The 23202-nt window shown below is 35.9% G+C and overlaps 1 protein-coding gene across 1 annotated transcript in view; it reads left to right on the plus strand.

The window, feature by feature from the left end:
- Nucleotides 1-23202, plus strand: part of LOC111044275 — a 277601-nt gene that overhangs the window by 150504 nt on the left and 103895 nt on the right. The window contains exon 14 of the mRNA XM_039435828.1: nt 6563-6740. Within this exon, the coding sequence (XP_039291762.1) occupies nt 6563-6740 (178 nt within the window). The remainder of the gene's footprint in view (nt 1-6562; nt 6741-23202) is intronic.

Below are 23202 nucleotides of genomic sequence, written 5' to 3' on the forward strand. Positions count from 1 at the left end.
TGAAGATACAAGAAAAATATATAAAATTAAACATATTTGCTATATGAAAGTGAAAATTGAATCAATTAGAAGCAATAAAATAATTCCGCAGTGTAAACGTTGTCAGCGGTTTGGTCATACTCAGGCATACTGTCAACATGAACCTGTGTGTGTGTGAAGTGTGCTGGAAAACACTGGACCATTTCATGTACCAAGGCTGAAGAAACCCCAGCCAAATGTTTCAATTGTGCTGAGGCTCAACCAGCTAACTACAGAGGCTGTCTTATCGCTAAAGAACTTCAGAGAAGAAGAACTGAAAAAGACAACATAGTTAAGAAAAGTAGCAAAGTACCACATACAACCCAACAGAGAAAATTCACTTCTAGAAAGTACAATGGGGAAATATCCTATTCTCAAGTAACAAAACCCACTCCAAGCCTACAACAGGAGAGTCAACCAAAGCAGCAACAACAGCAACAAACACCAGTTGATGTTAATAAGGTTTTGCAGGAAATTTTAAACAGTTTAAACATTCTTTCTGGACGACTTGACAGCTTGGAAGGGAAGAGTAAGAGTATCGAGAAGGAAACTAAAAAATGAATATTACAAGCCAACAAGATATTATGATTGCTACCTGAAATGCCAATGGAATAAATAATATCAATAATAATAGAAAACAAGAAATAGAAATATTTCTAAAGACCCGAAATATAGATGTGTGCCTTATCAATGAAACCCATTCAACTGAGCAGACTCACTTCAAAATCAATGGATATAATGTTTACGAAACTATTCATGCTCAAAATCAAGCAAGAGGTGGAAGTGCTGTAATAGTGAAGGAGAGTATTAAACACTATGAAGACTTCAGTATTCAAAGTAATGAAATACAGCTAACTGTAGTTGGAATAGAGTCTATCAACCAGAAAATACTTGTTGGAGCTGCATATTTTACACCACGTTACAATTTAACGAAAAATTATTATACCAGTATTCTTCATCAGCTTGGAGATAGATTCATAGTGGGTGGAGATTTTAATGTCAAGCATAAGGATTGGGGTTCAAGGCTCACAACTACCAAAGGAAAAGAACTCAGAGAGGCTATCCAGGAGCTGGGCTGCGAATTCCATTCAACAGGGACACCTACTTATTGGCCAAAAGATTTGAATAAAACTCCAGATCTTCCAGATTCCTTCATAACAAAGAGAATATTCAGTAATTTTATTGACATTGAAGAGAGCTTTGACCTGGATTCTGATCATTCAGCTGTAATTCTCACACTCAGTGAACGAATAATAAAGGAAGAAGACAGATCAATGTTAGTCAAGAGAACAACAGACTGGGAAGCTTTCAAAGTGGATTTGGAGAATGAAATCAACTTGAATATTCCACTTAGAACAGCTGAGCACTTAGATGAAGCCGCAGAAAATTTCATGTGGCAAATCCAGAAATCAGCCTGGAAAAACATTAGACAATACACCAGGAAAACAAAAGGATGCAATTACCCCCTGGAGATACAGCAACTTGTTTTAGAGAAACGAAGGGCAAGAAGAAGATGGCAACAAACTCGTGATCCTGCTGACAAAAATATCTTGAATAACAAAACACAACAATTGAGAAGAGAGATAAGGAAACTAACTGAGGAGTCCATTAATAACTACCTTCAAAATTTGACAGCTGATGCCAGTAAAGATTATTCATTAGGGAAAACAACAAGAAGAATTAAGCGACCAATATCACAATCCCCTCCAATCAGAAAACCAGATAGTACTTGGGCAAGAAATAACAGAGAAATAGCAGATATATTTGCTAATCATCTAGAAGAAATCTTTCAGCCAAACAACATTCAATCTGCAAATGATCCTGAAGAAGATATAATAGATGATTTAGATACAGAGATTGATCTAGTTTCTATGAATGAGGTTCAAGAAGAAATAGAAAATAATCTGACTACCAAAAAAGCACCTGGGTTTGATCTGATTACAGGTGAAATCTTGAAGAAACTTCCAAGGAAAGGTATTGTCATGCTAACATATTTATTCGATGCATCACTCCGATTACAGCATTTTCCTTCAATTTGGAAGGTGGCAGAAGTCATTATGTTGCAAAAGCCTGGGAAATGTCCTCAAGAAGCAAAATCGTACCGCCCAATATCTCTTCTACCTGTAATTTTAAAGCTTTTTGAGAAATTGCTAATGAAGAGATTGGCTCCCATCATAAGTAACAGGAATCTGATACCAGCCCATCAATTTGGTTTCAGGCAGAAGCACTCAACCCTGGACCAAGTACATAGAATCACTAATGTAATAGAGAAATCATTGGAGAAAAAATTTATATGCTCAGCAATCTTCCTTGATGTGGCACAGGCATTTGACAAAGTGTGACATGAAGGACTGATCAATAAACTTCATAAAATTCTTCCCACTCCACTTGTAAAACTTTTTAAATCATACATCACTAACAGATTGTTCAGAGTAAAACAAGGTGATGACGTCTCTGAATTAAAGGAAATAAGGGCTGGATTTCCACAAGGTAGAAGTGTTCTTGGACCAGTTCTTTATGTGCTGTACACAAGCGATCTTCCTGAATTGGATGCAGTGACAATTGCTACTTTTGCTGATAATACTGCAATACTGGCAGAAGGGGAAACAGTACAAGAAGCAGCCACAAAACTACAGAATGCTAGCAACAAATTCAGTGACTGGACAAAATAATGGAGAATTCGATTGAATGAGATGAAGTCCATTCATATCAACTTCACAAACAAAAATATCAATGATCTGATTCGTATTAATCTGAATGGGAATGTAGTACCACACAGCAACACAGCAAAATACTTTGGAATGACTCTTGACGCCAAGTTGAAATGGAAAGAGCATATCAAGATGAAAAGCTGAAAGCTGGGACTCAAATACAGTAAAATCTATTGGCTGTTGGGCAGACAATCACAACTCTCATTGGACAACGAAATATTGATTTATAAACAAATTCTAAAACCTGTCTGGACGTATGGAATTCAGCTTTGGGGCTGCTCAAGAACATCTAACATCAATCAGATTCAAACATTCCAAAACAAAGTACTGCGGAACATGATGAATGCGCCCTGGTACATAAGGAACAGCGATTTGCACCGAGATCTACACATTCCCTATGTGACCGGTGAAATAAGACGATTGGCAGCCCATCATGAGTCACGTCTTCATCAACACGACAACACCGAAGTCATCCAACTACTAGACAGCACTGAACTCACAAGGAGGTTGAAGAGAACAAAGCCCTTTGAGTTGGTGTAGTGCTAGTGAAGTGAAAAAAGTATAAATTAAATAAATGTGTAGTGAAAGAATTTAAAGTAGATGAATTATAGATTAGAACAGAATTATAGATAAGGCTTCACTGGAAGACTTTAGCAATAAAATTAATATTTTAGGATAAGAAATAAGAGAACAAAATTAATGTTCAGTCCTAGTGACTAGTTTTAATGGAAGTAGCCTAATAATAAATAAAAAAAAAATTATGTATTGATATTAAAGATTTTTCAAATAATTTATCCAATTAATTTGATAATAATAAGATAATTCAATTTAATTATTCTATATAGTGATAATAATAATATTTTATAATGATATATTATTAGAATAAGGGCGTGATTCTAGCTGCTAGACAGACTAGCTGCTAGCTAGTATCATCTGCAAAAAAATCTGGTTGGAACGAGATTTGAACCTGGGTCCCACAGTGTATCAAACTACACTCTAACCGTCTTGAACACCATGCCCTGGTAACAGTGGATGCGAAAAAGTAAGAACATGAATTATTGCTGTATCCTCAAAGATACGTAATTGAGTAACTTTTGAGGTTAGTTTATGGTTTTTTAAATATTACAAAAATCCGGAGGTCTTACCAAAAATCGTTACACATATGTTTCTGCGCCTTGTTTCAAAGAACTTGCATAACAAATTTCATCCAAATCAGACAATAACTGCGACTGTAACTAAGGTACAAACAAACAAACAGACAAAAGCCGATCAAGTCGAAACTAAGACCTCAGCTTCGCTTCCATCAATTGAAGATATATCCAAAACAGATGGGAATTGATGAAAAATTGTATTTATTCAAATGCTGATCGATAAATAAATTATTGTCAAACAAAAATGCAAAGTTAAATGCTGTAAACCACCCCGAAGAATTCTGCTACTGCAAATATTGACAACAACATTAACAGCTAGATGGAAATTCAACTAGAGCTACTACCAGAGAATTACTGGCCAGCCCGGAAATTGAGCCCGGTACCTCATAATTGCGAGTCAGGTATGCCCATCCTTACCCGAAATGAGCGCTGCTATTCAGAGAGTTTGGTGTATCAGCTGGAATTCAACTTTTTTTCTGAATTCATCCCCCCTGTTCTCTCTAAAAGCTTTTCCAGATCCCATTTCCTTCTAATCACTCTACCTTGTTGCATGACTTTGCAGAGTTTTCGCTTAACAATTTCCTCTACAAGGTAGTGTGTTCCCCTACTACACTACCAGTGTTTCACAGTCAGGTCCCCTACAACTCCTCACATCTATTTTTGAATGTTGTGCTTTTACGAGGACTCTATCCAAGGATCAATTTGACAGTGTTGTTTCTCATATCTTCCATATTTTTCGAGGTATCCGCCCTTAAAAGTGTGGTATTTGAGAAAAAACGTTCTTATGATCAATTGAGCTGACAGTGTTACTTCTCATATTGTTCAAACTATCCGCCCTTGAAAGTGTGATATTTTTAACACTTCTTATTTTTTGTCTTTGTCTTTTTTGTCTCTTATAAGTTGTCTTTGTATACTTCGCTCAGATCAAACATGTTTAATGGAGGGTTAATGATGAGATGTATTATGTAATTACCACTTCACCTGACAACGCAATTGTGAAATTGGACCTGAGAAAGGAAAATGGTTCTGGTCCCAAGATGGACACAATATGTTTAATCATTGAAATAGGTTCACGTTTAGTACCCACTTAATTGACTGAAGCGAAGCTGAGGTCTTAGTTTCGACTCGATCGGCTTTTGTCTGTTTGTTTGTACCGCAGTTACAGTCGCAGTTATTGTCCAATTTGGATGAAATTTGGTATGCAAGCTCTTTGAAACAAGGCGCAGAAACGTATGTGTAACGATTTTTGGTAAGACCTCCAATTTCTTTGTAATATACAAAATACTGTAGAATAACCTCAAAAGTTACTTTGAAGATACAGCAATTCATGTTCCTACTTTTTCGCATCCACTGTTACCAGGGCATGGTGTACAAGTCGGTTAGAGGGTAGTTAATCACACTGTGGGACTCAGGTTCAAATCTTGTTCGAACCAGATTTTTTTGCAGAAAAATCTATACTAATAATTATTGTTATATCTCATTCTGATAATATATCATTATAAAATTATTATTATAACTATATAGAATAATTAAATTGAATCATCTTATTATTATTAAATTGATTTATCAAATTAATCAGATAAATTATTTTTAAAAAATCTTTAATATCATCTTTAATATGAAAATGGTTCATCTCAATGATGATATTTAATATCATCATATTATTAATATCTTTTATATAATAAATAACTATTATTATCTGTTACAGATAGCTCGACAATTTTAACTGTGTACAATTTGATAAAAATAAATCAACAACTATTTTTGTTGTAGACAATATTTAACATCATAAACATTTCTTCAATCTCCAACTTCTTCTATTTATAACTGTCAGTTATTATTTTAGTTATTTTTTAACTGAATTTTCAGTTTATCAGGTACAATAATTATTGTATTGTATGCATTTTCTGTGCATTTTTGTGTCGCTCGACAGTGTCAAGTCTTTTTTTTCCTTTTGGTATGAGATCGGAAACCAATTTGTGAGCATTAACATTCTGCATAAGCATAACAAGCCATAACATTGAATCCACTTTTCATGAAAAACATCATTAGCAACTTCCTGTCATTGTCACCAACAAACCCATCTTATTTAGAATCATTTTCCTTCTCACCATTGTCTGTGAGATGATTCATCATCTAAATTGCCTACTGCATATTCTTTTTTTCCTTCAGTTGACCGATTTCTTATAATTAATTATTAGGTAAGTTGTAATATATGTTTATATTGTGAATATGGAGACGATATAAAGGTACCTCATTGATAAGACCGGTGTCCCTGCAAACAGTGTCTCTAGCACTTTCAATGGAGAAAATAATAGATGGCACGGCTAAATCCTCACAATATACTGTACTTACTGTACTGGCCCTTCTCATTAGATTGAAAGTTATATTCATGAGCGAGGTCTACTGTTCGCAGAACTACTAGTGTATTATACTATAATATTTTTCTCTAGTAAATTGGCTGCTCTTAATGGACTAAACGTGAACCAATATTTCAATTATTGAAAATGTTATGTCCATCTCGGGACCTGAACCATATTCCTTTCTCAGGTTCAATTCCACAAACATTTATATTCATTTCTTCCACAATCACAGTAATTATCCCAGGAAGAAAAAGTTCCTTTGAGTCCTTATATGAATGAACAAGTAACTCTGTCTTTCACTTATATTTCTTGCTTCCAGACCGGAAAGAACATACAAGGAGTGATGCAAACTCTTACGTTGATTACTAAAGAATTCTCAAATATACGCTATTTAGATGGAGTAACTGTTCTTTATGGCAAAGATGAGAACTCCACATTTCGGACGGAGTTTACAGAATTCAAATATCTCAATGAAGATCATATAAAAGTGAAGTATGGTGAGTCTAAAATGAAGTTTGCTTTTCCTTGTTTGAATGTGGAGGAGGTCATAACTTGATAATATTATAAACAAGAAGTTATGGAGTTGGAAAAAACTATAACTGTGATTATGGTAAAAGTATTGATTTATATGTTAAAAATTAGTTTGTGAAAAGGAATGCTTTGATAATGTCAAAAATGGAGTGGCATAACAAGGGGGGGGGGTTTAACACAGACTTCGTCATTGGAGTTATTGGTGCGAAAGTTCCAAAATAAATCATAAGATTAAGAAAATGTAAGGAACTGACAACGCTAGATAAAACATTAAACTCTTTAGAGATTAAATAAAACATTTCACTCTTTAAATTGAGCGAGACTAATAAAGAAGTCTCTGTGAATTTTGATAATGTACTTATTGTATAAATGAATGAATCCTTTAGATCGGAAGTGTTTGAAATTTCGGGAAGTTGACTAATCTATAGGGGAGTGATGTATTTCGCTAAAATATTGACGGGGTTCTTGAGGGAGGATGTTAGATAAACATCTTTTCACCCAAGCATAATAATAATGATTTCGAATGACCTGGCTGAATCAGGTCTGGTGTCAGAGTTTTCAGGTCGCAGCTGATCAATTTTAGGGCCTCTGACATGATAATTATAACGACTGCTTTATAGGTAGCCGGGAAAGACAACTTAACGTATCCATCCGAAACACGGTACCTACCAGCTGATATATATACCACATTTATGTTTATGAAGAGGGAATGTATCGATAGATTGATGAAGAAATCAATAAAAGTTGTGACATTATTTTTTGCGTCGCATATGCCCAGCTGGCAGTAGTCGGTAGAGCGAAAGATTTTTGAATAATATTATTATTTTTATGCCTCCTGAAAGAGAAATACCACAAACTTCTTACCAGCTCTCCAAGAAGCTCAAATAATTCTCTGCTTCCAATGGCCGCAAACGGTGGCTGCTTTATCAATTTGCAGTTCTCATGATTGATCTGGTCGATACCGCAATTGTAGATGCAGAAGATATAGATATAAGTGTTCTGAATTTTGTACTAGACAATAATATGGTATCGACACCAATGCCACTCACTCGCCACCATCTGACAAAGGGGTCAGCGATGTGAGATGATACCGAGCGGAATCAAAGGCGACACTCTATCAGAATACCTTATAAATTCTATTAATTTATAATGCTGCTGCAACCTAATAATATGACCCTTGGGTTCTTCCAAATTGGATGCGATGGTTCTGAATAATTTAAATAAATCTTGAGAACGTAATATTTCTGAAGATTTAATAATCAATGCTGTATATTGCCGATTTATCCAACTTATTCAGTGAAGAATATAATTGGTTGATAATTTAAATAATTTTTCAATAATAGAATTAAAATAGACTAGAACAAGATTGGTCATGCATGAAGACAGGATCATAAATGAAGGGTACACCATTCAACAAATATAAATATATAATATGCATGAAAATATCAATGAGCAATAATAAAAAATAGAACGATGAAAATGAAACTAATATGAGAAAATATATGTTGCAAAAAATATCACAGATAGCTCACAAAATGTTTTACTTTGCTTATTAGCATCAAATAATATACCTCGTGCTCTTTTAATCAGCATATATTCTGTCTATTTCTATAGCTCAGTTGTCGACCTGCTATTTCTTGTCAAATAAAATTTATAAATCTTACTTCCAATAATATGTAAAATTAAAATATTAAGATATCTAAGGGCTTGAAATCGGCCTCTGGTGGAATTCAGATAAAATAATTTATCTTATGATCATGATCTTCAGAAAATTCTTATAAATAACTGATAAAAAAGATTACTTTTGATTTTTGGCTTGTTGAATAATAATTGTTTGAAGGTTTTTTGTAGCATTTATAAAATTCCTTTACTCGTTGAAAAAATAATCTTTCTTTTGGCTATGGTTTTCATCCTGCATTAGCGTTCTTTGCTACAGGTTTTATTGTTATCAATGCATTTATTTGCCTGAATAAGTAAGCATATAATTATAATAAATCTAATATTAATAAATATTTACTCTGTGCATACTTAAATATCAAATTCTTATGAATTATTGTTCTTAATAGGACTTTCCCTTAAGTTTGAATATTTGCACAAATTTCAATATTAAGTTTGATTATCAAATAGACTTCCGACAAGCTAGCATTATTTAATTGCGATTGATTCATAGCACTGAGGGCCCTCTTAAATAATTATTGAACTCACGTGTAGATCTTTCACAATATTATTGATGGTGGCCTGGATTTGTCTCGGTGTCCTAAGCCTCTTCTGGTGGGCTGCTGTCGTCCTCTCCAGTGGGAATATTTAAATTTAACAACTCATGTCATACTGCGACATCACTGAGTTATATGAATTTTATTTTCAATTACATATATCAAAACTCAAACTTTGGCAAAAAATTATTTAATATAGCCTACAATAAGGGATTCATCTAATGCTCTCATATTTGGTGGGTGTCCCTGGTGACCTCTGGCAAGCAAGTGGGCTGTTGGTCTTCCCCTATTCTCTCTTGATGATACCTCCAACTCTTTCAATTCGCATAAAATTTGAATATCCTTTCCCATTGGCGGATTTTAAATACTCTGCAATGACGCAATTTAGTACTGTTGAATAGTTCATAATACAATAACATATTACAACATATTGCTATCCTAAAATTGGATATTTCCATCTTTAACTCTTATTTTATCTCAACTTCATTGTTTCGTGCCTTCTACAACAACTTACAAACTTTTATAATTTCAATAAAGACCACGTGGAGATTTTGAATTGAATAATTTTTAGTGCTGAGCAGATACTGTATTATGATTTGTACATCCCTAGACTGTAATATGTATTAATGCGCTCAATAAAAATAAATTCCATTTCCTTCATCTTTATGTTTCGTTTTTACTTTCCTTGCCCTACTACCATAGGTAAGGAAAGTATTGCTTTCCAAAAAAAATTAAGGTGCCCCAATTTCAAGTTTTCTATACGTTTCAAGGTCCCCTGAGTCCAAAAAAATTATTTTTGGGTATTGGTCTGTGTGTGTGTATGTGTGTGTGTGTGTGTGCGTATGTCTGTTAACACGATAACTCCATTCCTAATTAACCGATCGACTTGAAAATTTTAAACTTAAGGTCCCTATACCATGAGGACCCGACAATAAGAAATTCAAGAAAATTCAATTCAAGATGGCGGAAAAAATGGCGGATAATTACTAAAAAACCATGTTTTTCACGTTTTTCTCGAAAATGGCTCTAACGATTTTCTTCAAATTCATATCATGGATAGCTATTTATAAGCCCTATCAACTGGTATGAGTCTCATTTCTGGGAAAATTCCAGGAGCTCCGTAATATTCTTGAGAAAAATGGCGGATAATGACTAAAAAGCCATGTTTTTCACGGTTTTCTCGAAAACGGCTCTAACGATTTTCTTCAAATTTTTACCATGGATAGCTATTTATAAGCCCCATCAACTGAATGAGTCTCATTTCTGTGAAAACTGCAGGAGCTCCGTAATATTCTTGAGAAAAATGACAGTTACTAAAATCCATGTTTTTCACGATTTTCTCAAAAACGGCTCCAACGATTTTTTTCAAATTTATACCCTGTATAGTTATTTATTAGCTCTATCAACTGACATGAGTCTTTTTCCTGGGGTACTAATGGGGGGTCCATCCAATCCGTGATAAATGGACTTTGTAACCTCCTTCTCGTGCATGAGATAGGTAGGTACATGGTTTTTACTTTTTTTTCTTCCATATACCGTAGGTACGGTGGGTAGAGCAGTTTATAAAAATAACACAGTCATAGTCAAGATATTTCATCTGTAGAACAGCTGTTTTGACGAATTTCAAAAAAATCATCGAATTTCACAATTTACATAAAGGAAAAAGTACTCTGAAAACAATTGTATATACACATATACAGTAGCCTGATCGTAGTTGCAAATATCAATCGTCAATCGTCAATCGTCAACCGTCAATCTTCATTATGTTATTCCCCTAAATTATTCTCGTTTGACAATGAGGCTTATAGTTCAATGAGCAAGGAAAGTTGTGTGAGTGTACCACACCAGATTTTTTATTATTTTTGTTCATGCTCAATGATATAATAATTGACATTTTTGTGTTTTCTTAATCGTTTTTGGTGACATTTATTTGGCATGCTTAGTTTACAAAACCCTCTTATCCTAGTCTTAGCGAATGCTACCTAGATGCAATTAATTTGCTATAAGGTGTCTGGCTAATTTTCAAATACGGCTCGACTGATTACTAAGGTCCTCGACAAGCTAATGTCAAAGAACCTAACCTAAAACATCATTATTATTAAATAACTACAACAAGACTTTTATTTTCATTTAGCTGTTAATAATCATAGCCTTGAGAGCCGTTATTATCTTATCTCTAGTCAATTTATACCGTAACTGGTGATAACATTTTCTAGCTTCTTGTGCTGAGACCTAACAATTTCTTTCAATAGATAAGTTTGGTAAATACTGTAAAGCTTTTCCTGGGGGAGTCACTCTCACCTCCAAGGATAAGTCGATACACATATAAAGAATCAGATGTGGAATGTAAATAGTCCCACGTCACTGGCCAAATCATGTAGTGCTGTATCTAAATGCCTCACGTTGTGTCTGCAAATCATGTAAAGCAGTTTTTTACTCGCCTCCCATACGTAGCGTGAATCTTGTACTAAATCAACGGTGTTGAGGTTGGTCTGGCCAGAGCATTTTTTGAATTGTAGCGCCAATCCCAGACTACAGCTCTGCCCGTAGCAGGCTTGTGCGCTAGTGTCGATTGTTCAGCTGTTTTGGTTTGTCGAGAAAAAAAGCCCGAGTCATTCTTGTCCAGTCGACCAGTAGTCGTTCTTGTTAGTTTTGTGTTGTCTTGTTGTGAAGACCGAGTTTGTATTTGTAATGTAATTTCCATCGGAAATTTCTAGTAATTGATTGTTTAAGTGTCGTGTGTGTGGATTATAAATATAACATCGTAAATAGTGTTAAATTGAATTAATTTGCATCAGTTTGAATTTATAAAGAATCCAGTCTGAGCTTCGTTTGGAATATAGTACAGTATACGGAGCCTGCAAGTTGAACACGGAAAACCAGCCTGGAAGCGAAAACCTATCTTTTTCCCAGATTTCTTTCCACCCCTGAATCTGACCAAACCACCTAATAAAGGCTTCGAAGGGCAAGTAGACAAAATTGGATTATATCTGGTGAGTTTTTGCTCTTTTTATTGTTCATTAATGCAGAGTTTAACTGTACCATAACCTGGCTCAAATTGAAGATTAAATTTTGCTCCTCGTTTCTATTTGATAAATTGAGTAGTAAATTACAGTCCTCTGGTAGCTCTAGCCTAAGCTTTGTTCAGAACATTTCTGGCCTCCGAACCGTGATGAATTTAAATTTGTAACTTGTTGATTAATTCACACACATTAGATTTAAGCAATTTCGTTTTTTGTCCAATGTTGGCATGTTCAGAATTGTCTGATCTATGCACAACTTTAGTTTGTTGTAGCCTTGTTCTAGAGCAAGGTTTCTTGTCAATTTGTATTTGTCTGAAATTAAATTTATTTCAGTTAAAATTGTAATTTTCCTGAAACTAGGCTCATTGTGCTCTTTTCTCAGGAATTTGTTTGTTGGATTTTGTATTGTCCATTTTGTATTGTACATGTTAGTGAAGGTTAATCACAGCATGATTTTGTTTGTTCAATTCAACAAGTTATCGTTTGTTTGTGAGTTGTTGGAAGAACATTATCTAATCATATAGTTTTGTCTTCAGCAATAACTTGTCTTGTGAATTGATAATCAAAGTTTAACTTTGATAACTTACTAGTCGTGATTTTTCCTTCCATTTAGTTTTGAACTCATTCTTGTTGTTTGTCTGTTGTTTGTATTGTCGGGGCTGAATTGTTTTGTGTATGAGTTCAAGATGGAGGAAAAATTACAGAAACAAATCATTGTGCATCGCGCTAAACTGGAACAATTGTATGCCAGATTGCAAAGGATTTATGAACTGTCTAAAAATGTCTCTGATCCAAAAGTTGCTGAGCAATTTTTAGTGTTGTATCCTCGGGTGTCTCAGACCATTTCGGATTATGAAAAGACAGAATTAGTGGTTAATGAGTTGGAACTTGAGTTGAATAAAGATTATGTTGTAGCATTCAACGACTCACATCTAGATCTGTTTCAGTATATTGAAGTAGCGGCTAACACTCTCAAACAGAAAGAGGCGACTGATGCTATTGCTCAATCTTCGGCAGCTTCAGCAGCTAATGCACAACCGGTCGTGTCCGAGTCAGTACTGCCCAAAATCGACCTTCCAAAATTTGATGGGAACCAGACTCAATGGTCGGTGTTTTATGAATTGTTCAAGGCATTGGTACATGACAACAAGAGTTTGAACGATCAGCAGAAGGTCCAATATCTTGTAAGTAGACTTACTGGTCAAGCAGCAAATATTTGTCGTCATTTGCCACCATTGGCTAATAATTATCTAATAATTTGGCAGGCATTATTGACCCGCTATAACGATCCACGAGCGCAAGTCGATGCCTATTTCAAACAAATTTTTGAATTTCGTCCAATAAAATCAGAATCAAAGGCAGGTTGTATTGCGATTTTGGATGGGTTTTGCAGTTCCATCAATGCAGTGAAGAGATTGCGACTCACTGATTTGTCAGACTCGATATTCCTCTATCATGGCTTGAGATTGCTGGATCCAAGTTCTCGTAGAAATTTTGAATTGGCCGTACGTGACAAGGCTATGCCAACTTATGCCGATTATGTCAAATTCATTGAAAAGCAAATTAAGACTCTTCCTTCTGATGAGAAACAGACTGATTCGTTTAATATGAAGCACAAAAAAGATAATAAATCAAAGGTGTTTGTGGTTCAATCCAATGATTCATCTAACGATGCATCTAGTAAAAATCCCAATTGTCTGAAGTGCTCAAAACCGGGTCATCGGTTAGTAGATTGTGCTAGTTTCTTGAAAATGACTCCTTGGGATCGTTATTGTTTGATTAAAGGAAAGTTTTGTTGTTTTCGTTGTCTTGATGTGGATCATTTGAGTAAAAATTGTCGTAGTAAAACTCAGTGTGCGCAATGTCGAGAATCTCATCATTCTTTATTGCACTTTTCCAGATCAAGTTCCAATGAAGGTGTTGCGTCCTCGTCGAACTCCAAGGCAGGTGGCATATCACCTATTAGTTGTTGTTCTACATCCAATGATGTAGAAAATTCGACCGTTGTGTTGTCAACCGTCACTGCACATATTCGAGATTGTAATGATCGGCTTTGTAATGTTCGTTTCTTGGTTGACACCGGGAGTCAGTGTCATTTTGTTACAGCCAAATTGTGTCGGCGTTTGAGACTACCATTCCAGCCCATGAAAACCGTTGTTCGTGGATTTGGTGGTGGTACTAGTGAAGTTCGAGGTCGTACTTGTGTGTCGATTCAGTCGAAGTTGGATCCTACCATCAAGTTTTTGATGGATGCCACAGTGGTAGATAGAATCATCGACAAGTTGCCTTCTTGTGAAATCGACAGATCCAAACTTCATCATCTTGAAAATCTCACACTGGCCAACGACAAATTCTACCTTCCTAGTAGAATAGATGGCATCATTGGTGCAGAGTTAGTTCCTCACTTGCTACATGGGAGTCCTAGTACAGGTGAATCGCATGAATTGATGACTGTTAATAGTGTCTTTGGTCACATTCTGATGGGGAGAGCGCCGATTCTCACTTCAACAAAAAATGTGTCGAATTGTTCTACAGCCATCTGTAGTCCATTCGTTAGTAGTCCATCGTTGGATAGTTTTGTGGAATGTTTTTGGGAGTTGGAATCGTGCCCTACACCAAGCTGTCAACTGAAACCGGAAGAGTTGGAGTGTGAGGTAAATTTTCGGAAGTCTGTACATCATGTGAATTCTGGTCGTTTTGTTGTTGCCTTGTCATTTGCGGAGCCGCCCAGCAGCTTGGGAGATTCGTATGCTGTCGCCGAACGCCGACTGCTGAGTTTGGAGAGACGACTAGAGCATGACAGCAATACTCGTATTTCATATCATGAAATATTGATTGATTACCTACGTCAGGGTCACATGTCGTTTGTAGCAGATCAGACAGACCGAGGTGGTTACTACATACCGCATCACGCCATCGTGAAAGCAAGCAGCACTACCACGCCCATCCGAATTGTATTTGATGCTGGTTCCAGAACATCATCGGGTTTGTCATTGAACCAGGTTCTTCATGCTGGTCCCAAATTGCAGACTGACATTTTTGTTTTGTTAGTCAATTTTCGTTTGTTCCCAATCGCACTAACTGCCGACATTAAACAAATGTATCGACAGATATTAGTGGAGGATTCCTGCCGTCGTTATCAGCGTGTATTGTGGAGATTTTCGCCGGAGGATCCGATCGAAATTTATCAGCTCAATTGTGTTGTTTTTGGTGTTTCAAGCTCTCCATATTTGGCACTTCGCACCGTCCACCAGCTTGTAGAGGAGGATGGAAATCGTTTTCCAGCAGCCAAGGCGAGAATACCAAGAGACATGTTCATGGACGACTTAGTCACATCTGTCGCCACAGAGTCAGCGGCTGCGGAGCTGTATCATCAGTCCAAGCAGCTGTTTGAGGGAGGAGGTTTTTCGCTCACAAAGTGGACGTCAAATTCACCATCAATGCTGGAGAAATTCTCGGAGGAAGAGAAATCGTTTTCGTACAAGGATTTCGAAGCAGACAACTCCTTGGCTATCTTGGGATTGAATTGGCAACCTAGTACTGATCTGTTTCAGTTTTCCGTCGAGTGTGGTGAGGTCGTCGCTACTAAGCGTTCTATTCTGTCAGTGATGGCTCGTATCTATGATCCACTTGGTCTCTTGTCACCGTTTACATTATTTCTCAAGTGTCTTGTCCAGAAACTGTGGAAATTAGGAGTGGATTGGGACGAGAAGCCGCCTGAGTCTATATGCACTCTTTGGGAGAATTGTCAAAAAGAGTTGCCTCTATTATTAAAATTTGCTGTTCCACGTCACGTTGGTTTGTTTCAGGATTCTCACATCAGTTTGATTGGTTTTTGTGACTCATCATTGTCGGGTTATGGTGCAGTTATCTATGCGAAGTCGCAGAAGGAGAGCGAGGAGTCAAGAGTTGTATTATTGTGTTCCAAGTCCAAGGTAGCACCATCTAAAGTTGTTTCAATACCTCGTTTGGAGTTGTGTGCGGCACTCTTGTTGGCAGAACTCATGAATTCAGTAGTCACTATTATTAGTGAACGTTGTCATGTGTCTCGTATTGTCGCACTCTCTGATTCGACAGTCACCTTGTGTTGGATTAATGCTCCATCCGCAAAATGGCAAACTTTTGTTGGTAATCGCGTCGCAAAAATACAGGATTCTTGTATACAGGAGTGGATGCATGTTGCCGGAATTGAAAATCCCGCTGACTGTTTGTCTAGAGGTTTATCACCAGTTGAGCTTGTGAACTTTCCGTTGTGGCTCTCAGGTCCATCATGGATAGCAGAGGACGAATGCGATTGGCCCGTCCGAACTCAAATGGAAGAGATCGTGGATCCACCGGAAGCGAAAAAACCGTCAGTGTTGACAGTCACAAAATCTCCTGATTGTAACAGCAATGCAGTATATTCATTGATTGGTCGTTGTTCGGATTATGGTCGTCTTTTGAGAATTGTAATTCTTGTTCTCCAATTCTTACGAATCTTACCCCAATCAGAGGAATCAGATTTCGATGTTGCTGAGAGGTATCTATGTAAAGTGGTGCAGAAGATACATTTTTCATCTGAATTTGTGCAATTGGAGAAGGGAGAAGATTGTTCTATGCGCCTTCGTCGCCTGTCTCCATTCATTGATAAAGGTGTGATTCGCGTCGGCGGTCGTTTGTCTCATGCTGGACTGGAATTTGAGACTTGTCATCAGATGATCCTACCAAAATCCGACGCTTTCGTATCGATGTTGATTGATTATCATCACAAGAAGAATTGTCATGCTGGACCTTCGTTATTGTTGTCCTTGATCAGACAGAAATTCTGGATACTGTCTGCTCGCTCTATTATTCGTATTTGTGTCTTTAAGTGTAATCGTTGTTTCCGTATTCGACCTAGTAAAAAAATTTATATCCACTCCCAACTTAATAGTTGTTGTGATTGTTGCATTTTTTTCTTTTTGTGTTGTTTTTTGGTGTTGGTGTTTTGTTTTTTTTTTTGTCATGTCTGGATTTTTTCCTTTCTGTGGTTTTTTTTTTCAGTTTTGTAACTTGGCTGAAAAATAGTTTTTCAGAGGCGGGGGTATGGTCTGGCCAGAGCATTTTTTGAATTGTAGCGCCAATCCCAGACTACAGTTCTGCCCGTAGCAGGCTTGTGCGCTAGTGTCGATTGTTCAGCTGTTTTGGTTTGTCGAGAAAAAAAGCCTGAGTCATTCTTGTCCAGTCGACCAGTAGTCGTTCTTGTTAGTTTTGTGTTGTCTTGTTGTGAAGACCGAGTTTGTATTTGTAATGTAATTTTCCATCGGAAATTTCTAGTAATTGATTGTTTAAGTGTCGTGTGTGTGGATTATAAATATAACATTGTAAATAGTGTTAAATTGAATTAATTTGCATCAGTTTGAATTTATAAAGAATCCAGTCTGAGCTTCGTTCGGAATATAGTACAGTATACGGAGCCTGCAAGTTGAACACGGAAAACCAGCCTGGAAGCGAAAACCTATCTTTTTCCCAGATTTCTTTCCACCCCTGAATCTGACCAAACCACCTAATAAAGGCTTCGAAGGGCAAGTAGACAAAATTGGATTATATCTGGTGAGTTTTTGCTCTTCTTATTGTTCATTAATGCAGAGTTTAACTGTACCAATAACCTGGCTCAAATTGAAGATTAAATTTTGCTCCTCGTTTCTATTTGATAAATTGAGTAGTAAATTACAGTCCTCTGGTAGCTCTAGCCTGAGCTTTGTTCAGAACAGAGGTTATAAATTTTGTAACTGCGTGCGTGGACGCTAAGTGTACACCAGAATGATTGACTCACTACAAGATTCAATACAATTGTCGGAATCGCAGGAGGCCTAAACGCTCGCTCACCCTTGATTCTTCTTATGACAGATTGTATGGTGATGAAATTTTCATAAGTAGTGTAGCAGACACTAAACATTGAATACGGATACCTTAAAATTATTACCTGTGAAGAATGAGCATACAAAATCATACAGGTCGAGCAAAAATCCCGATGTAGATAATTTACGGGACTGCGTCTCTAATAAGTTCTGAAGGATTAAAATACGGTACTTGGACCAAATATCGTTCAGAATATATTTCGAGAACAGAGTCTTGTCGGGTTTCAAGCTCTATTGTAGGAAATTATATGATCTCTGGCTGCATCTGCTGTACTGTTGATGTATTCGCTCCTAAGTCGAGGTTGGTAACAGATAAAAGCTGATATATGAGCAGGTAAGGACAAAGAACAAATATCTCGATCTGACCCCACTCACTACATCCACTTAGACCTGTTCCAATATCCAGCTTAATTCAATTATTTCAATGATCGTATTCGATCGGGTCTTGATGATATAGAACGTATCAGACACAATAATTGACAGGCTCAAGAAATCATCGAACTCAGGAAACGAATTAACAAAATTGAAATATATTATAATAAAATGTATGATCACACAGTGCAGATTCAGAATTTGATTTACAGATTGAAAGTGGTTTAATATTAACAAAAAATGATTAGCAATTTTCTTGTACTCGCATGATATCATGCATGATTCGACAGAATTTTACAATTGATAGAATTTAATAGTTTTGAAAAAATAGTGAAATAAATTATAAAGTATCTTGAAAAATGCTTGGGGTCGTGGTTCTGGCAGCGGAGGATGGTGAATCAACTACAAGTTCTTATAAATTCTATATTGAACAAATTCTAGGCTCTTAATGACTGAAAAGCGCTTGTCGGCGTGGCCAATAATTTAACGAAGAAAAAATTTATATATTTTTTTTTTGCACTGTAATACTTTTCGAAGCGTAGATTGGGGCCCCTTTAAAGTTATAACTCACGTGAAATTCCTTGGCGGTCGTGGTTTTCTTCTTTAGATCAAAAATAGTTTGATCGGCAGCGGGTCCAGGCTTCGGTCTCAGCACGTGGGGAATTTTAATTTAATATTTCCTTCACCAAATTAATTAAGGGATGATTTAACTTTAAACTTTTAATTTATCGATTGATGAGAATAGATTTACAAATAACAAATAGATTAGCCTAAAATATTGGCTCACAAATAGAACATATAAAATCTTACAAATAGGTCTTGGTAACTTTAACGAGGTCTGAACGGTGAGGATTTCAAAAGGGAAGTGAAACGTCTTCTTCTAAGCTTCTTGGCTAGAATCTTTCTCTGAGAGTCTCGGTGTAATAAATTTGCATGAAAATTTGCCATTGGTAGAACGATTGTGACGTAGACGTGACGTCAGTGGCAAGCAGTAGAATATAATTCCTTTAATTACAATAATAACTCAATTCGTATAATTCTTACAACTGCTTAATCTTCTAGACATAGTTCCTCTTATACAATGTACATGTGCTAGCGTATATGATAAGGCAGGTTTGTTGTCTGATAGTAGATTAACATGTGTTGTTTTCAAACGATCACCTTTTTGGTGCTATTTCTATGCACTATGATTGGCTTAGACTTGCCAAAGATATTCAATCACCATGTGGTTCAGTTGAAGTAATAATTAATAAATGAATATTCTTATACAATTTTAATTATGTCTGAGACTGTTATAATTAATTTCTGCTGCTCTTATCTATACTTATAAAAGGCTAAGCCCCAACGGACTGAAATCACACCACAGCCCAAACTACTGAGCCTAAAAACTTGAAATTTTGCACGATTGTTTATGGTAGCCTGAAAACATCCACTAAGAAAGGATTTCCAGAAATTTGCCCCCCCTGAGGGAGCTGGGGCCCCCCCAAAATTTTGTACTTTTTAACCGCTCATTGCACAGCAAAGTCATGAGGAACTTTTTTGTTCAGCTACGAAAAAAAATCAGATCTATGCAGAAAAATTTTGATCAGGAGCACAGGGGGGTCCAGGAGAGGGCATTTTTCGAAAATTTTGATGTAAAATCACACTACAGCTCAAACTAATTGTCCTACAGACTTGAAACTTTGCAAAAATATTCTTCAAACATGCTAGACGCGCACTAAGAACGGATTTTTAGATATTTTGCCTCTAAGGATTTCAAAGGATGAAAAAGGCTCCTATCAATTTATCATTCGTAACAATGAATTTTTCAAAACATGAATTTAATCAAATAAAAAAATTGTCCATACTTCTGTATTCATGTTTCCATGTTTTCCACTTGTGATGGATAGCCAAAATATTGTGGAGCGAGCTGCACGGTGAATTGTAATCAAGGGCTCTGATTGGCTGAAAAGTTCAGCGTTCGGAGTGAGGTGAGGCGAGCAGTTAGAACAGAGCCAAGCGGCAAGGCGAATGGTTCGGAGTACGGTACGGCGAATGATTAACAGCTGATTTTTAACATTATGAACCTATGCTCATGTTCGTTGATGTTCGGAGGAATGCACGGTTAGCTGCGCGGTTCGAGGTTTTCCATGTTCTGGAAAGGATTTCCAGAAATTTGCCCCCCTGAGGGAGCTGGGGCCCCCCCAAAATTTTGTACTTTTTAACCGCTCATTGCACAGCAAAGTCATGAGGAACTTTTTCGTTCAGGTACGAAAAAAAATCAGATCTATGCAGAAAAATTCCAATCAGGAGCACAGGGGGGTTCAGGAGAGGGCACTTTTCGAAAATTTTGATGTAAAATCACACTACAGCTCAAACTAATTGGCCTACAGACTTAAAACTTTGCACAAATATTCTTCAAACATGCTAGATGCGCACTAAGAACGGATTTTTAGATATTTTGCCTCTAAGGATTTCAAAGGATGAAAAAGGATCCTATTAAGTAAGCTTATGGTAAGGTGAACTCCATATGGAACTGAGTTAATTCACACATGATATTCTAACATTTATGTTGTAATCATTGGAAAGCTTGAAACAATTTCATCAATTAGCTGATCGAATTGATTTTGTGTTGATTGAGAGCGCGAGCTTACCACGTGTTTGTTCACGTTGTATGCTTGGCCAGTTCGGTTTGCGCCTTCTATCAGCTGTACATGGAGTCGCATACACTCAGATTAGAACAGAGCACAAAGGTTTTCTTTGGTTAGGAGTTTGTTGGTAATTCTTTTTTCAAATTCAAATTTTATTGCCATCAAAAATCGTATTGAGAACTTTCTTAATAGACAACAAGATTACAGAAACAAAATGTCAAACTATACCTACATTTATTTGTAGCACGGCCAGAAAAAGACAACTTGAGTACCGTACTAGCCGTGATTTTATCAAATATATACTTTATATATATATTTTTTTGATTTTGTGAATAAAAACTACGAATTGATGAGAGATGCGAGTAATTCCTTATATTGATCCGATATGGTTATTCATAATACAGTAGTCGGGGTCACTGCAATCAAAAATTTTTTATTCTGTACGGTAGCTAATAAATTTCATACGTATTGACTGTCCATAATGGAAGTAATTGAACTACTCAAAATTAATGGCTTACGGTCCCTCATAGATTTATAGTATTCCTGGTGATTGAGCCTGTCTTTTTCAGCGTTGTCTATTTAATAATAAAGCTTAATTTACAACTAGCTTATCCAGCGAACTTCGTACCGCCAATGTATCTCATGTTACACTTGACTTTATTTGGTGAATCATGGAATTTATCTGGCAATCAACATGTTCAATACGGACTTCCTATGTGCTTAGTCATGCAGCATTCATTATTCCGAAAACATATTATTATTCTTCTCAATCAATTGGTAGTAATATCTATCAGTAAAGTTTTCAATTAAAAAAAAGGTGATATCAGTGTTTCAAAGAAAAATATTCAATTTTTTCATAGCTGTAGATTGTCGATACCTATATGACCAGAAAATATATGCCATGTACGATAAATCACACATAATTCCATATTCTTTCCATTTTAGGATGAATATAAGCTAAGCTCAAATTCAAAAAATTGTAAATTATTCTTCCATTCTTCAGTAATTAATGAATGCAATATGAATACTATACATATACTATAGAATATATATACTCTCTTTCATTAGGTGAATAATTTCTTTCAACATTTTCCAGTTTCTCAATGATAGGGGAGTGATAATTATTTGTATAGGTCTTCTAAGGAACCATTATCAACAGCTGGTACCAATCAACTACACTTCAACTCCAAACTACTGTTTTAATACCAGTACACAATAATTTATCACAGAGTGATATGTTTATTACAGCTGGTAACTAGATGCTAAATCATATTATCACAATATGATCTTGAATCATGATCATCTTTTCGTTCTTCAGTAGCCGCTTGGCCGAAAATTTCGAAAACATATGACTGCAAAATGGATTAATGAATAATTATTATTAGCCCCCCTATTAAAATTTCTGTTTAGAAACCATCCCCAATATTCACACAACATATTCCCAAAGTTTCATGCCGTTATGTCAAGTAGTTTTCAAGTCTACAGGAACAAACAAACAGACATTCATTTTTTTATAAATAGATTTCCATTCGGCTCAAACAAAAGCCTCTCTAAATGAAGGTAGAATGATAAGGATTCAGTTCTGTTGTTTTAACATTTTTTCAAATCACTTTCAAAAAGTTCATGTAGTACCTACTATTGTGTTTGAGACACTTCTGGCGCTATCATAGTTTCACCACTATTCTGTTCCACAGTCCTATCTCTTGCAGTCGTTCACTATATCTATAATAATTATATAAAGTAAATCTGGCTTATGCACATACGGGATAGGAAAATTATGTTTGACGCATCATCACGTCTGAACTACTGGACTAATTAACTTGAAATTTTGCTTATAGATTCTTAATTAACCAAGGATGGTTATAGGCCTATTCTCAATTCTTCAAAATTTCATTACGTCAAGTTTTCATTTTGTCAAGTTTCAAAATAGATCCTTGCGAAGCACGGGTTCTTGCTAGTCAATAATATTATGTTCATGCTATGACCTAGTTAGTTACAATAATACTTGATATTATAATATAATTTTTTAAGTAATAAATAATTTCAACAATAATACATACATTTTATTTTTTTATTCGAAATTCTTGGTCCTTTATTGATAGTTTTTTACTTTTTTAGACATAAAATTATAGCTTGCATGAATCTGGCATGACATTTTAAAATTCGCTGAATCAGTCAGCTGTGTTTGAGCTGCTTTAAACATCTGATCGGTAGTAAACAAAGTGTAACCTCAAAATTCAATGAGCAATTCATAAATGGTTCGTGCTTTATTTGCAGAATAATTATAATTTTATTAAATAATTTGCTAGAA

This window comes from Nilaparvata lugens, chromosome 9 (genome assembly GCF_014356525.2).
Source record: "Nilaparvata lugens isolate BPH chromosome 9, ASM1435652v1, whole genome shotgun sequence".
Classification (NCBI taxonomy): domain Eukaryota; kingdom Metazoa; phylum Arthropoda; class Insecta; order Hemiptera; family Delphacidae; genus Nilaparvata; species Nilaparvata lugens.